Below are 17,756 nucleotides of genomic sequence, written 5' to 3' on the forward strand. Positions count from 1 at the left end.
TATTGGAATGTTGAGTAGATTTTAATATAAGCAACATAGTTCCTGATACTTGGGTTTGTTTTTTTTTTCTTCTGGAGTTTTAAGAGTCTTCCTAAGACAGAGTTGTTGGAGGGAAATAAGTTCACATTGAAGATAAACAACTATTAACTGGGCTGTTTTATCCGTCTGTTCATGAACTGCACTGTAATCCTGCTGGTGTGTTAACAAGAGTAGTTGTTTTCTGTCAGCTAATCATTAGTTCCGTATAAAATTCTGATAAATACATCTGGAAATCAAGTGCCTTTCCAATTTTAGGGTAATGTTAGCTTTCCTATACTGAACGAATAAAATATTTGTTGTTTTTTCTTTCAATTGATTTAACTGAAATGTGGGTCTAGAGGAGGGCTATGAAGATAGTCAGAGACCTGGACCACCTTTCCTATTGACAGGCTGAGTTTGAGTTTTTCAGCCTAGAGAAGAGCAGACTCCAGGGAGACTTTGGAGTGGGCTTCACTACAAAGAACAACAAAAGCACTACAAAGTACTGCTTTTAAACTAAAGGAGAGTCGATTTAGATTAGATATATGGGAAAAGATTATTTACCATGTGTAGAGTGAACAGGTTGCCCAGAGAAGCTGTGAATGCTCCATCCCTAGAGACGTTCAAGGCCAGGTTGGATGGGACACTGGGCAGCCTGGTCTGCTGAGAGATGTCCCTGCTTATGTCAAGAAATTTGAACGAGGTGATCATTAAGGTCTCTTCCAATCCAAACCATTCTGTACTTTTTATGAAGAAGCTCCCTTATAAGAAGTATCATTAAAAAAAAAAAAAAATTGTGAAAATGTTTCCATGTGTAATGTAGATAGATAGATGATACATAGATGATGTAGAACATCATCTGCATATAAATATGTCATAAAAGGGTAGGTGGAGGAGTAATGAATGTGAAGTGTCCATTGACTTATCACTACACACTGTGTAGTGTTTTTATATTAATCACATTTCCTGCAGAGAGAATCTTGGCAGTGTGTCTGACAGTGCATTGAGCAGTAGAGCAGTACTTCCCTGTTCCCATTCTGGAAAGCGACACTGCTGGGATGCAGAGGGAACAGGATCACGTTCTCCTCCATGCGAAAGAGCAGCCCTGAGAAAACATAGTAAGGAGTTTTGATCCTGAGTGACTCTTCCTTTGCTGGAAAGCACAACTCTGCAGCAACTTTTGGAATCTTTCTGTGACTATTTTTTCATTCTAGCTGTTACAAAAAGAGGATAAATTTGAGGCCTTCAAAGAGTAGAACTGTAATTTACAGTCTTGAGTGGAAAGAAAATAAAATACCTTGGGAGCTTTTACTACATTGTCAAACTTCATACAACTTCTGGTACAAGCCAGCATTTTATGGCTGAACTATAAAATTCTTGCCAGACGTTAAAGCTTCTCTTAATTGGTTTTAATGGCTTACTAAACATACTGACACATCTTAATATGAGCTTTCATCACTGATCCATAGCATACAATTTACAATGTAGTAGCACTTGGGCAGAATAGAGACTAGCCTGCTGTGGCAAAGTTTGCTTTGTCAGCTTTTGGAGAACAGTTTCTGGCTACCGCATTTATTGTTCTGGCATTAAGTTATTCCAAACAGTGCTGTGCTGCTTGAAGTTATTGCTTCCCTGCTTCTCTTCTGCCTCTTAGCATTCCTTGTCTGCTGGGTACTGAGCTGTCTATATCCAACTCAGCTTTTATCTGCTTCTTAGAACGTTCGGATTCTTCCAGACACCATAAGCAAAGGCCTCAGTAGCATGTAGGTGTCTAGCTCCATTGCATTGCATTGCATAGCATTCATCTGAAGAGATTTGACTAATTCCCATCTCCCTCTTTGCACCCAGTTCTGCCTGGAGCAAATCCATTCTGTGGTGCTTGTGAAACAGAACAGTGCTCTTACTGATTTGAAAGCCTACTTGCTTAAAATTGAAATATCTTATGCCCACATTGTAACTTTGTTATCCAGAGTGAATGTATTTTGTCTTTCTTCGAGGAATATTTCTTAAAAGAGAGTATATAGACATTTCTTGAGCTAGATGTTGAGAGAGTTGCTGAAAATTGAATATGATTACTCACTTGCCAAGATGATGTAGAATGCTGCAAGGGAAATCTTTCTGTAGCTCTTCAACATGCGTTTCTTTAGGAAGATGGCTGGAAAAACTTCAGCCAGTTTCCTTTAATAGAAAAACATCTTGAATTTCCTCCTAAAGCTCTGTGTAGATGCACATTTTCATGTGAGCTATGTATCTTTTGAAGACATCCAAGCTCGATAGCTAAGATGTTGTTATATTTTCTACATAAAATGAAGTCAGTGCACTGATTTTGAAGGTTTTATTGAGTTCTTCCTCCAAGTGATACCTACAAAATCTTCTAAAGAAAGATGTGATTGTGGTAAAAGTGATGTGATTCTTTTCTGGGTAGAAAAAAATCATTTTCCTACAGTATGCAGTTCATCAGGAAAAAGTGAACTGCCACGTTAGATCTTAGGAGCCCTTTCTTACTTCTGAGAGGAGAAATCTTATTTAATAAATCTTTTTATTTGTTGCATATGGAAACACACTGAAAGAGGAAGTGGGTCTGCTCTTATCTTAAAATAAATTCCTATGTAAACCTGTCATTACTATAAAATTGCATCCTTTGAGTTCTTGAATGACTTTGTAATGCGCATAGAAATATCAGGAAGTTCATTACTTATAAAATTGCTAGCTGAAGTTCAGCTGATATGTTTGAGTTACTATAGCTTTTTTCAATTTGAATTCATATTTTGGTGTCTAGAATAAGGTGTCTTTTATACTGCTCCCTTTAGCCATCATCTTCCTCATGTCTGACAGATGCTAGTATCAGATAAGGGCCGCTCTTTTTATCCTCATCTCATCTCTTACTGCTCCTTCCAGCTTCATTTCTGACCTTTCACAGGTACCAGTTGCTTAATGCAAACAAAGGAAGGAGGCTAGCCTGTTCTGATCAAAGTATTTTTGATCCTCAACATTCAAAAATAGATGTTTATTACTGAAGATATTTCAGTTTACCTTAACTAACTGTGACACTCTCTGAAAGCTGTTCTGTTTTTTTGCATCTTCCTGACATTTAGGCTTATTCGGGAGTAGTACATAGGCATGCATCTTTCTTTTTAAAATGTAACAACTGCCCTTAAAAATACTTATTGTAAATTTAGGAATGGTCAGTGCATTCAGAACACTGCAATGTAGTAACTGCTAGTTAGTAGTAAAATTTGAAGATGAGGAATGAAATGCAGTTTTGAAGATAGAATACTTGGATTTTTTGGGGTTGCTTACCAGTCTTAAAATTACGAGATTCCTTTAGTTGGTTTTCAATACATTCATTTTGTGACAGAAGTTAATTGGAATTGATCTTCTGTAGGTGCCTATGTTATATTAACTCTAATCAGCATGTTTTTCTGTTTGTTAAAATGCAGTCATACTTGGAAAAGAAAAAAGATATTGTTGTGTGATATGTGCATGCACATAATTTTACATGACCCAGCTGGCATTATTTCAGCTGTAAAAATATTCAGCATTAGTGAAAGGGGAACCTGTGGCTATTGTGGATATCCATACATAGTCTTTAGTCCTTAGTTTGAGTAGTTTGAATTGTGGATGAAAACGTAGCAAAAAAAGTTAATTTTCAGATACTCCTTCCATAAGCTTTAGTCTGACGTTTACATTCAATCTGAAAGTCGTCTAAGAGGTAGATAGAAAATACTTCTGACTTGATGACAGCAACAGGTATGATTGCGGTTCATGAAACTTTAGCTGAAACTAGAAGAAATCCAGTTGCTATGGTATACAACAATGGTCGTTTGTTTTTGTGAGTTGCCAGCAAAACTTCAGAGGGAACTGACAGACATTTTATTTCTGAGTTACAGAGTACAATGTAAAACAAGCCACATACAGTGAAAAAACCTCACTGCTGAATAGAAGCCAGCAGAAAGCAAAAACAGGAGTGCAAGTTGACTTTTTAGAGTAAACCATGCTATGGTTGAGCATTTCATGTAAATATGGCTATCCCTTTTTGTCTGGGAAGAAAAGACAGCACAATATTACATTGATAATGGTTATCTTTCTTTGGAAAGCTTGCTTTAGGCACTGCCTCTGCATTCACCATTTTAAGATGAACTATTTGACTGTATTTTCATGAGCGTACATAAAACAACATTATTTCAGTGGATATGGTCAATGCAAAAGAACTCAACTACTGATGAAAACTCTCCATAGCCTGTCAAGTTCTGTCCGTTTGGAAGAAATTACCCTTGTCCTCATCCCATTGACAACTGCTTTGGTGCATAAGTCTGAAGTCCGCTTGGGCTAAAAAGAATTGTGTTCTTTGGCAGAGGGCTGCAGTTTTCTGTTATCCCAGGCCGCTGCTGCTGCAACCCTGATCCTCAGATATAGAACACTATGAGAGTCTTAATTGGTCTAAACCAGTGCTAGTTGTCACTGTGACTTTACCAGAAAGGTAGTGACTCAGTTTTCAGTGTCCCCACAGTGGCCGAGGAGCTGCAGATTGGCAGTGAAAAAAAATGGGACTTGTCAGCACAATTGAAGAGCGGAAACTTGTTGACCTGGACCTTTAGGTTTGTATTGCCAAAGGCAACAGCTTATAGCATCCAAGTAGCAGCCTACTACTATAGGTGAAAATAGAATGAAAATTAAAATTGTCAAGCAAGAAGAAATCACTGTAGTGTTATACTCTGGTTCAATGCATTTGTACTCCCGTGTGCTGATAATTCTTTCTTAAATCCCTGGAAAGCATGGAGAATTTCTGTTTAATGGCATATACAAAAACTTGAGCTTCCTTTCTGTGTCTTATATTGAGATGAACTGGTCAGACCAGAAGCTAGAACAGGTGCAAGTATGGTTTATTTGCTGAGCAAGTACAGTCTCTGAGAGGGGCTTATTTCTTTCACCTTGTTCAGCAGACCACATCATGTTCCTGCAAGTAGCTGTGCATTCTTTGTTAGATACTAATGAAGCCTATGGAGTCTACATGGTTCACAGGGGAATCCTTTAGTGTTGTACGATTATGGATTCTGTAGCAACTGTAGTGGGCCCACTATGTGAATGATTCCCAAGAGGCTTCAAACTTCTCATGATGAAAGGAAAAACAAAGCTATTCCACATTAATGCTTTTGGTTTTAGTTTTGAAGGTCATCTGCCCACCAGTGCCTATTTCTGCCACTATGCATGTGGAGATTTTTATGCTTATGAGAGGAGCATTACAAAGAGCTGGTCTTGTTCTTACAGAAGTGTTAGGGGACCAAAGAAGTGTGGATTCCATTGTAAGTAGAGCATTGTGTTTTTTTTTTATAGGATATTGAGTGAAGTGTCCAAAGTGGGACTTTTATAAAGAGGCAAGATCAAGGTCTGTGGTCCCTGTTGAAGAGGGCACAGAAAGCATTTGCGTAATTTAATCCTACTTTGAATCACTCTTGACATTGGCTTCCCATCTGAAGAGTTGGAATGTAACTTCCATGTCTTAACTCATTGTTTATCTTTTCTGTATTTTGAAAATTCTTTGGAACAGAACCCACCTAGAGGTAACAAAAGTACCAAAAAAAAAACCAACTGCTTAATCTTTATATTTGGTTGATTTAATTTCTGATCCGGCATGCACTTCTGAAACATTTGTTTTGTTGGAGATACAATATCTACTTCAGATTGAGAACAAAAAATGTAGAGTTTTCTTGTGAGATGTTCTACATCAATTGGCTGGATCAGTAATAAAGTTTCTCTTTTTTAAGTGCAAAGCTCTCCTTAATATTAAAGACCACAGGAGGAATGCAGTATGCAGCTCATGGAGAGATTGTCTGGGAAATGAAAGTTCTGTCTCCCCTTTTTCTCAGTTTCTTGACTGGGGAAGAAAATTGGGAGTTACACTTCTGGTATCAAATTTCTAGATGCATTTCATATGTAACATGACTTTATTGAGTTCTTTAGAGCACATAAAGGTACTTTCCTGGTAAATGAAATTGATGCTCCATTGTGATGTCTTAATTAGTTCACAGTTGCCAAGCACATTGGGGTTTTTGGCTAATACACAACTCTAAAAAAATCCCCAAACTCTCAGAATTAATTTATAGAGGTTTTTCTTCGAGAACTGTTACTAGGTTAGATTTGTTTGGCCATTTAACAATGGCGTATTTTAAATTACTGATTCCTTAATTTCAGGAATGATTGTGAGAATACTTAAATTCAAATTTCCCAGGGAAGTTAGTATTAGTTTTCTTGAAGATACATAAAATGCTAAAGGAGATTTGACAGCATGTAAATACGAAGTCTGTTCTTTAGTATATTATTTCTACCCAGTTGCAGCAGCAAATGACAACTGTCATCACTAATAAATGTGTGCTGGAGAATATTTAACAGAGCTATACAGAATGCAAGAAGGCTCTTTCAAATGTCTCATTATAATATTTTTAATCCCTTGGAAAGAGTAATCTCTGTAAGCACCATCTCATGCATGTAAAAATAAAGACTTAATAATTCTATTTCTAAGCGAAATATTGTCATATTTATCCTCTGTCTTAATCCTCTTGGTGGACTGAAATCCATGACAGGCTTGAGTTTTTGAAAGAAAGCAGATCTTTAGTTACCAAGAGCACAAAATAAACAAACAAATAAATAAATAAATCTTCATTGTTTTTATAGCTCAAACAGCTCACTTAATTTTTCTGTAGACTTCTAAAAATTCTCTGGGTTGAGACAGAGCACTAGAAATTTGAGACCTAAAGGTGTTTTTGTTTTGTTCTGTTTGTTTGTTTAAATGGTTCAAAAATATTGTTGAGAATGCAATGCCTCCTACAACTGCCTTATGGTATTTCAGTCCTTCTTCTTGATGTTGTTTTTTGCATGCCTCCAAAAAATATTCAGATGTAATATGACTAATGCTTTGCCTAATATCTTTATTCTGACATTTTTCTGTTGTTCCATTATCTGTGACTGTTGTTAAGACAGTCTGTAATTTCAGCTGGTGAATGCATTGTCTTTTGTAGCGCCTTCCTGATCCTTTAATCTTTTACCTTCTCTTCCCCGGATCTTTGCATAGTCTTTGTCCTTTCAATTTCCAAAATGTTTTACAAAATCCAGCCTTTGCTTCCTGTCTCACTAAGAGTGTGTTTGCAGTCCCCATTTACCTTGATTATTTGTTCTTATCTCTTAGTGTTCTGCGATTTCTTCAAGGAAATGCAGACATTTCCTGAGATCGCAGCAGGTGTAATGGTGGCCAGTGGCTATCTGCAAAACGTGATGGAAAAAGCTTAGTTGGTTATAATTCAGTTGCATCTTTCAAAACACCCATTTATTTGACTGATGTTGTCATTTTTAGATGCACACTGAATGTCATGTAATATCTATGAGACTGGAACTGGAGTTTCATTTTTGTTGTTTTATTTGTCATAAAGTGACATTTGAAATTATTGAAAGCATTGGGGTGGGAGTTAGACCACTTGCATTATTCAGAAGCCCTAATTCAATAAAATACTTGAGTACTATGCTGAAAGGTGAGCAGGCATACAGATCCTTGTTGAATCTACACATGTAGTTGAATCTCTATTACAAATGGAAAAAGCTTATATCCAAATTGTGATTCTGCTTATATCATTATCTTAGTTTTCAGAAATATAGTTATCTTGACTGCATTTCATGTGTTAAGATATTCTTTTTTCCAGCCTAGTGCAAGATAGTTTGAAGTTCTGTTTGACCTCTTTAATTTCCATTTCATAAGCGTTTTAGAAAAGCTGTTTATTTCTTTATGTATACATAGAAATGTGCATGAATATATTTCTGTGTTCAGGTGGAGCTTATTTCTTTGTATGTCTAAGGAAATTTAAAAAGACCATAGTCTTCCTGATATCTATTGAGTCTGTTAACACAATTTTCATCCCCCTGTGCTTCAGTGCTTTAAGCCTCAGTGTTTGCAATAAGTTTTAGTAGTAATTTGATACGTGAGTTTCAACTTAATGGGATTTTACTTTTTTCTTTCTGTACTTGGAAAAAGAAGGTAGGCTGAGGCATTTTTAACATGTAACAATAATTGAAGCTTTTTCTTTTTAGTGTACCAATTTCCTCGCTCTCTAGTGCCTGTTATAGATAACTAGCGCTTGAGCTTAGTTGTCATGAATTCTTAAAACAAGATTAATGTAATACAACAGTCTTTAAGAATATAGTAATTGTAGTGTATTAGCTTGAAGTTTATCAAGAGTGTGACTCTTTCTGTTTTAAAACAGGTGATTTATGGTTACTCATAAATTATGAGTTTCTATTAAAAATAAGTCATTTTTTTTTTTAATGGGCAACCTAAGCAGTGAAAATGAATGTGTCATATTCATGCTCTTAAGGTAGTATTACAAGTCTGAGTATAGGAAAAAGTGTAACGAAGTAGAGGTTATGGCTTAAATTTTAAAAAAACAAAAAGTTGTTGCATAAGGCATTATTAAAATAATATAAAAGCATAGCCTGATGTAACTAAGTATGTAATATGGCTTTAGTAGCTTCATAGTACTTGACAGAAATTGTGTTTAATTTCTTAGTGTGCTAAGGTACGTTGGCATTCTTCTTTTAAGTCCTGCAGAGGATGAAAGAAGCCACGTAGAATATGGATTAAATGTTTCTCAGCTGGCAAACATTAAAAAAATATGTAAGCAACTTGGATATATTAAACTTTTCAGTAGTGTCTTGTATGATCTGTTAACCTAGAAATAGAAGTGAAATAGGTGGAAAAGAGATTTTCTATATAATTATTCTAATAAGTCAAATTACTGAAGTAGTATACAGCAGTTTAATGAATATTGTGTACCAATTATCTGGCCATCACTGATGCGGGCTGTGTGTAGCCAAAAGCAGACAAACAAGCGCTGAAAGAAGGAGCCTCAAAATCTGGATACGTCCATCGTATAGTTAAGTAGTGCTGGAAAAGTATTTCCAAGAAACATGAAGAGCTAGAACTCTATTTTTGAGGGCAATGCTAAAAGGACACCCGGATGTTTTTAGGTTTTATTTTTAATTTTAATGAAATTTCTCAGAAAAAGCTGAAAGGAGCAGGCAGCTGGTGTTGCCCTTGTAGCCATATAGCAAATCTTGGCATAATTTGTCATATAACCCTGGTGTCTGAACTTCTGTCAACGGTTTAAGGGCTGGTCCGGCCCGGTTCTGCAACTAGTGGGGCGGAGGGATTTCACAAAATCCGCGCCTCCAGGAAGGGAAACAGGGGACCCCAAAATAATTAAAAACAGCGGCAACGATCTGAGGAGAAACAAACTAATTTACTAAATATAGTATTGGAATGTAAGATAACACACTATAATACAATATAAATCAACAATAATTGAGAGAAAGATTGTCTGAGAGCCAAAGGCCTTATGCTAATACTGAAGCCTTGCGTGCAGTTGGGCGCAGCAGTAGCAAGCCGATCCGACAGGGAACACAGTGAGACAAGAAGAGGGACAAGTCAGATGACCTGCGCCCTTATATCTGTTCCCTTGAGCAGGAATGATAACAGTACTCGAAAAGGCTCTTGGGGAACATAGTGCTTCTTTTCTTCCAGACAGGTACCTGGAACTAAAGCATTTGCTCCTTAACTCCCAGTACACTGCATGATGTTGTGATGTGGAATACTGATAACCAAAAATCATAAAACCATGACACTTCAGAAGAAGCGCTGAAAAATACAAATGGAAGGAAAAGGGTCAAGAATGTTGCAAAGCATCGTTTGTCTTCCCCAGTTTCTGTGGTTAGTTCATACAAAAGATCCATACCGGTTGCAGTGATCAAGATTTGTGATTTTTTTTTCAAATCTATAATAAAAATTAGTGTTATAAAAATATAATTATAAAAAATAGAATTATAAAAATTATAAATATAAGATCATAAAAATTATAATTATCAAACATAATAAATACATATTATAATTATAAAATTATAATGCAATTAGTGTTATAGTCTAAACTGTAAAGAAATCTCAGACCGTAATGAGTGAAAAGATTTAGCCAGTGGAATATTAAGGATTCAGTGAAATCTCCCAGTCAGTACTGGATATCTTTCAGAAAAAGACATAAAAAATATCTTATGAATAAAACAGATTTGACAGTCTCGATTTCAAGAGTGCCTTAAATTTCAGTGATCTGTATTCTTTGCTGAAGTGTTGGACTAAGGACTAGTAATTGTCCATTTTGATCTTAAATTATTGGTTGTAGATGTTTAGTTGGATTAAATTTAACTGGAAGTCATAGATGAGGTATAATATGCCTATCTACTTATTATACATAGTACATCAGCTCAATTTTAAAGGAAACTGTATACCACAAGGCATGTTTTAAGAAACAGCTAACACATAGGATGTTTGGAGGCTGGTAGAAGTCTAGGTAGCTATAAGAAGACAGTGTTTGGTGAAGAAAGAAATAACTGCTGAAAGGCTGGGGAACAGAAAATATGCAGTGCGCAATTATTTTCTACTGCAGATGTTTCTTAATTTCTTTAGACTGCAAATTGCAGACAGTCCTAATATTGAAACTATTTAATTACTTCAAACGAGGTAGTTTGGCCCATTTATCTCTTCTACAATTGTATCATTTGAGATCTTGATCTGGCAGAGCAACATTGTTCTGCAGAGTGGGATTCTAACTGTAAACCTTAGTTCACATTTTTGTGGGTAGGCTTTCTTTCTTAATCAAAATACCTCGTGGAGGTGGGTTTGGACTTGGAGTGCTTGTACCACTCTGCTCCTTCCCTCCCAGTGATCAGGAGGAGGAGGAGAAGGGCAGGGCTGGCTGCAGGCACCTTAATAGTGCATTTCCAGCGAAGCTTTGCTGCCACATCGTGGTCAAGATTGAAGCTGGCTTGGAGGTGGATGGTCCAACTCTCCCACTGACCTATGAGCAAATGGGAGTTGCAGTGAAATTGAACCTCTGCTCTCAGTTCCCCGATGCTATAGATCAGGAATAAATGCTTCTTACGGTATCCAGTATACCTCCACCTTTGAGGCTTCTGTATGAGATGAGTTTGATTGTACTCTCTGCAAGTGCCAGGTCAAGCAGGGTGAACAGAAGGACATTCCTGGCTGATAAGCCACTGCCAGTTTCCAGCTTTTGAATTCAGAATGTGGCAACTGCAGGCATGGATGGTGGTGACTGCTGTGGAATCTGCTATGTAAAAATACAACAACCAAAGTATTTTAGGCCTTTTTATTGTAGCTTCCAGGCAGAATATTCCAAGTTTGCATAGACTGAATTCCTAAAGTTTTCTGATGGTGATAATCAAATGTTAGGAATAAATGGAGTCCCAAGCCTGTGTTCTAAAAATATTATATAACTTGTTCAAAATGAGTAAATATGTTAAGATGGTATCTTTAGATCTTTATGTTTTCTGTGATTACTTTTTTCAGGTAATGTCTTAAACTGGCATAAAACTTGTTAACAGATCAAGGAGGAGTTTTAAGGGATTGATGCCATTTTCTACAGCTTGTATTACTGCAAAAAACTAATAAAATCCCCAATAGGAAGAGACTTGTAGCACTCTGCAAGCGATTTGTCTGACAGTGAGGGACCAAAATTATGACTATCTACTACATGTGGTCAGTCACGGCACTTTGGTCCCAACTGTGATTAACAGTGCCAATAGCTGTCTAGAGACCTGTTTTAATGGTGAGAAAAAATGTTTTGAAGTTGCTGTGATATGAAAGTACTTAAAATGACTTGAAAGACTTAAGTGGAAGATCTTGCCAGTGATTAAAAAAGAAAGATTTCTTGCCAGTGTGATCCAGTCTGGTCCGTAAGTGGAAGCAATTCCACTTCTTGTAATTTAACACTTCAGTATTTCATTCTTGTCTGTAGAAGCTGTAGCAAGTATTGGATTGTGTGCTGAAGACTGGAAAGAAATATGTTTAGCAAGGGCTGTGTTTTTATTATCTCTGGTTTTCAGTCCTGCAGACCTGTTCCAGAAAAGCTCTTTGAAAAGGACAGCTTTAGCTATTGCATAAAAAGTCAGTTTGATTATGATTCCAAATTGTGTGGGTTGTCAGTCTTGATAATATTTTGTATCTCATCCTATATTTGGTTTGAATTAAGTTAATGTTTAAGTAGTCAAAAAATCTGAATTAAATGAGTTAATGCAATCAGACAAGGAATGTCATCTTTTTCTCATTTGAACAACTGACTGTTATGGAAGAGGGTTTCCAAAGCAGTTGTTTCATTATAGAAAAATTAATGTAGTGCAGGTAATTGTCAAACTGAAACAAACAAAAGTATCTAAGTTATGTAGCATATCAAACTCTCCACCAATTATGTTACATTTAGAAATTCTCAGAAATAATAAACATCAAGAGAACTTAAGAAGAAAGTACATATTTCAGTCTCCTTGCCCCTATTCTTTAATATCTTACATCAGTTAATGGTAATACTGAACTTGCTTGAGAACTTATTACCTGCTTTTTTCAAGCGAAGTACTTTCAGCATTACTTATGCATTCACATTTATCTACCAAGTCAGATTCAAAACTCATTATGTCCACTTCTTTTCATCTGTAGAATCCAAACTGTTTTACTGAACAATTCATAGAGGTCGCAGAATCACAGAATTGCAGGAGTTGGAAGGGACCTCAATAGATCATTGAGTCCAGCCCCTCTGCTAAAGCAGGTACCCTACAAAAGGTCTTACTGGTAGGCATACAAAGGGATCTTGATTGTTTCCACAGGAGACTCCACAGCCTCTCTGGGCAACCTGTTCCAGTGCTTCATCACCCTTAATGTACAGTTCTTCCACATGTTAGTACAGAACTTCCTATGTTCAACTTTTAGGCCATTACTCCATCTCCTGCTGCTACACAGCACCGAGAAGAGATGTACCCTTGGTGAATCCGTGTTGACTATTCCTGATAACCTTCTCTTCCAATTGCTTGGAGAGAGTATACAAAACACGTTGTTCCATCACCTTTCCAGGAACGGAGGTGAGGTCCTGAAGGTTACAACAGACTTAGCAAATTTGAGCACCTGAGATGAGAATGAAAAGGTGGATTTTCTTTATTTTTATTTTTTTATAAGTCCCCCTCTCTGGTAATGCTTCACAACAGGGTATTGGTTAGTGGCTCCTGACAGCAGGCAATTTGCATATATTGTATTTGCATATAGCAGTAAACTCCATAATTAGTCACTATTCTATTGCTAGCACTAGGTTGCTCTTGCATCCTGTTGTAGCAGAGTCCATAAGAAAATAAAGAATTATGAAAAGTTCCCTTTGCAGTCAATGGCAAAATTACTACAGAATTCAGGGATAGTTTTTGTATTTGTTAATTCCAGAGAGCAATACTTTTCATTCTTTAGGGCAGACACCTTTTCTTTCTGCCTCCATGCCTCCTCCCTGCCAGTTGAAGTTATGATCCAGAGGAGACTGGATGGTTAATTTCAAATTGCTGTTTGAAGATTTTGTTACACAAGTGTGGAACGTAGAATGAGTTGGTTCTGTATTGCTTGTATAAGTAAAAATAATTCAGGAATCACATAGCATACAGTACTAAATGCATTGGAAAAGATTTCTATAAATGTGTACAAATGTTTGCTTGCTTATTGGACACGGTCTAGTAGTAAAGCTCCTGCAAAAATGAAATTAAATTTTAATTCCTTCTGTATGCCATCTCCACTGCAATACAGAGATGTAATCTTCACTTCCTTGTCTGTAATATTAATTTGACACTGCAGTATGTTCTGCTGGAAAAATCTAGACAGCATTACTCCAGTCAGATCTACAGTGCTTGCTACATTTCTTTTATGCTGTATCACAACAAACAGGCTCATGCTGTTATTTGTAGTAACTATGGAAACTTTAGAAGCTCTCTCTCTAAAGCTGAGCTTACAATAAAGTGCTTAAAGTGTTGGTAGGATTAGAGACTCTAGAATATGTTTAATTTTCTCTGTGTGTCTCTATTTTTGGAGAGGAGCAAGAGGGTAATGTGAATATTAACTGGTGACTAGCTTTAATCTCTGCTGACACTTAAAACTGTCTAGTTCTGCACGCAGCCATCCAAAGGTCTTAGCCTCACACAGCATGCGAACAAGGGAAATCATGCATATTCATGGCTGAATTTACAATGGAAAACCTGTATACAGAAAAGAGTTTTTGAACGAGTGAAAAACGGTATTGAAACCATTTTGCAGCTTCAGCTACAGTAGTCAATAATGATAAATGCCATAATGCTGATAGAGTTCATAAAATAATGGGGGTGTCTTAGATATTATCTAAGCATGAATGGATATGATAATAGGAAAACATCGTTTGCTGTGGATTTTAGCAGTGCAGGAGGAGTATTCCCAAGACAAATTAAAAAAAAAAAGAGAGAGAGAGAATACTTTTTTATTTTCTGAGAGGCTCTTTGCATGATTGAGAACTATCAGTCTTTGAATTTTATTTTATTTTTTCTTTTAGGAGATATTTTCTTATGCAAGTGAAATTCAGTGTTGTGTTTTAGGAATGCCAGAGAATTCTGCACCTTCTCCTAGGAGAAGAGCTATGGGGGTGACAGCATTTTCTCAACTCCACTGGAAGAACTTCATGTTACTTTCTGTCACTCATTAAATGCCCTAAATCAGACCTTGGAAAAACCTGCTAGGTATCAGCCTCTTTCCGTGTGCTTGTTCATCTCCATTCATTGCATGCTTCAGCATTCTGAAGTTTGTTCTTTCCATTGGAGCTGATTAAGGAGATTCTGCTTCTGTATGACTTGATTTCTTTGATAGTTTGTTATTTTTTATATATAAATGTGGTCTTCAGTGGAAATATTCAGCTTATCTAACTTACACATGTATTTTGGCACTTGTCTTTTCATTTAACCATAGTAGTGATAAAAACTGTCAGAAGACAATACATCGATACTCTGTCAGGGTCACCTTTTCAGGTTTTCATGTGAAATATGATTTTATTTACTTCTACATTTCTCTGCTTTGGATCCAAGTGGGGTAATGGCAGCCTTTGGCCAGAATTTTCTAAACAACAGAAGTGTGCAGCGTGTTCCCGGACAGTCGAAAAAACTGTCGGAAAAAAAAAAAAAGTGCTATAGTTGTTACTGCTTTACCACTTTTGATTTTCAGTTTTGCGTTGCATGAATGTTTAAGTAAATATGAATTGCTGTTAAAAGGCAGTGGACTGTTTCATTAATGCATGCCACTGCAGGATTGTTCCCCAGCGTGTATGTTTCCTCTGATGTTTGGCCAATATACTCTTCATTTAAACATTTCTCTCTGTTGAGGATTCCTTGTGGGCTTTTTTTTTCAATCTATTCTTTTTTGGCATTTAACTATTTCTGTGGGTATGAGGAGGCAGGATTAAGGTGGGCGCAACATTCAGTGCAAGATACATACAGAAAATATCAAGAGTGTTGTAAGAATACATGTGCAGTGGCTAGTGCAGAAATAGCAGATTTTCTAAATGTTATCATGATAGACTTTGTAACAATGTCAAATTTGCATATTTTATTCTTTTGGCTGAGATTCCCATCTTCCCCTATTGATTTTCCCCTCCAGTCACCCTCTGGCAAATGCACATAAGAGCACTATCTCATCTCTCCGCTTAGACACTGTCCAGCCCAAAACACATCAATGAGATGAGTAAATTATGCATATTCTTCTACTGGATGTGAAGCTACATGTAGTAAATAATTGGTGTCCTGCAGGCAAACCACTTTTGTGTGATGCAGAATTGCTTGCCTCCCGTATGGGTAACTTGGGAAAGATAATATCATCACATAGCTTTTCAGCTGCAGAATTAGGGCTAACAACTCTGACACTTCATAAAATGAACACTGTAGTTCACTTGGAAAATGCCTGACTAATAATCCTGGGAATTAAAATCCTTTGTCTATGTCCCTAACGTGTGCCTCAATCCTGCCCTCAAGGGACCACCTTAGAAGGTGAATGAGTTGTAGCTTGTGCCCATTTAAACATGAGCAGGAGCTACCTGCTGGTGATCGTATTGTCTGTTATGCTGGCAAGGTTGTAAAAGCATCCAGGCACAAAGAACTGAATCTAGATAACTTTAAAGGTTAAATATTTTAAGTGTCTCCCACATTCTTTGTGCTGTTTTTAGTTGTTTGCATGAATGTGTTTCTCTTTAACTACATTTTTTCAGCATTTGCAGTGAAAGTAATCAGTCATCTTCTTGCTTGTGCCTGTACAGCTCATGTTGTTTGCAAGTTCTTGGATGTGCAGTGTTGAGGTGTTAGGACTGTAAGCACAATGAATGATTTTATATTTTATTTTAATCTTATTAAGAAGTTCATTAGCACAATTCAATTAGCTATCATTTTATTTTTAAAAATGTCCTTTTAATTCCTGAAGTTTGTGTTCTTTTTTTTTATTTTTATTCAAGATAAAACCTAGTAAACTTCACTAAAGTTAATGGATGTACCTCATTTAAACGTAAATTACTTCATATGCAAGTCTTTTAGGTTCAGAGACATAATCTGTAAGTATCTTACTTTTTCAAACCCTAGATTTCTTTTGTTTTTCTGAGTTTGAGGGAATTGGGGGGAAACATGTTAACAAATTAAAATGAAAAAGAAAAAAAAAAACAACAAAAAAATGATCCTTAACTCTATTCAACAGTTCTGAACCAGTGGGCAGTATATGCTATCCGAAATCTCACTGAACAGAATGAGAGAAACCAACAGCTTATTGCGCAGATGGAGGAGAAAGGGCTGGCAGATAATTCTGCCCTTGAGAGTATGGGTTTACAGATAGAGAAACAAGATGAGAAGTTAATTCTGAGATCTGCCAGAAAAAAGCCTTCATGAACAAAAAAATTAAGAACAGTTGATTCATTAAAAGAGGATTTCTCTTTTAAAATGTTTTCCCTGCTGAGACAATCAAGACTTCTTCAATTTTAGTTCCAGTTGGCTGAATGTGTTCTGTTCATTCTTGGAGAAACTGCCATACAATTGTTCTCCTTTCCTGTTGTAAACAAAGAGATACGTCTGCTTTTTCTATATACCAAGGTAGATGAATTTATGGAGAAAAATCCTTCTTTTTCACATGGTTGAAATGTCATTGCGTTCCTGTTTCATTAGTACAAAGATGACCTATTGAGTTAGAATTTCCTTTGCTAAGCCTGAGGGCAACTATCATTAAAAACACAACTAAAATAACTGTTCTGCAGTTTGCCGTGTATATTTACAAGATCTGTGCTGAACCAGGGCAGAACAATGAAAGTTGTTTGTTTTCTCTCATGATGCTTAAATAACTGTACTTACATAAAGAACAGTGGAATGTCGGATGTACGTAAATATTTAGTGAATTAAACAAAACGTGCCTTCAGCATATTAAATTGTTATTAAATTGTGTTTTTTGCCTTGATACCTTTCAGTCTTTGTGACAAGTATATTAAAAACAAAGCTGAAGCTGTTGTGGCAACAGATGCTACATTCCTTTGCACTGGGGCATGTCTCTGTTTTGGAGACTTTGGTGTTTGTTTGAATTTTATTTGTTCCTTTGGATGGTAAGTCAGCCCACTTTCCTTTTATTTTGCACTTCTCATGGGTTTTCTGAACTCTGGCAGACTGCTGAAGAGGTAGTTTCTCACTGTGATTAATTCTAGCAGATTCTTTTCACCCCTCTGCCTTTCCAAAACATTGACAAAACTCATTTCCAGTTAATTAATTCAAGAGAGGCAGAAGAATGGAGGGCCCTGCCTCTTCATTTTGGGTACCCTCCTATATTGTTGTTGGACCCTGCCACTGTG

At 36.6% G+C, this 17,756-nt stretch overlaps 1 protein-coding gene across 3 annotated transcripts in view; it reads left to right on the forward strand.

Annotated features, from left to right (window-relative positions):
* Window positions 1–17,358, forward strand: part of ATXN10 (ataxin 10) — a 95,929-nt gene extending 78,571 nt beyond the window's left edge. For 2 of the 3 annotated variants that reach the window (XM_416469.8, XM_004938043.5), the window contains one exon: window positions 16,625–17,358. In XM_416469.8, the coding sequence (XP_416469.2) occupies window positions 16,625–16,812 (188 nt within the window). In that variant the 3' untranslated portion in view covers window positions 16,813–17,358. Of the gene's footprint in view, window positions 1–16,148 lie in introns of all 3 variants that reach the window. The other variant, XM_015291006.4, reaches the window with a different exon arrangement.
* The last annotated feature ends 398 nt before the right edge of the window (window positions 17,359–17,756 follow it).

Source organism: Gallus gallus, chromosome 1 (genome assembly GCF_016699485.2).
Source record: "Gallus gallus isolate bGalGal1 chromosome 1, bGalGal1.mat.broiler.GRCg7b, whole genome shotgun sequence".
In the NCBI taxonomy this organism is placed as follows: Eukaryota; Metazoa; Chordata; class Aves; order Galliformes; family Phasianidae; genus Gallus; species Gallus gallus.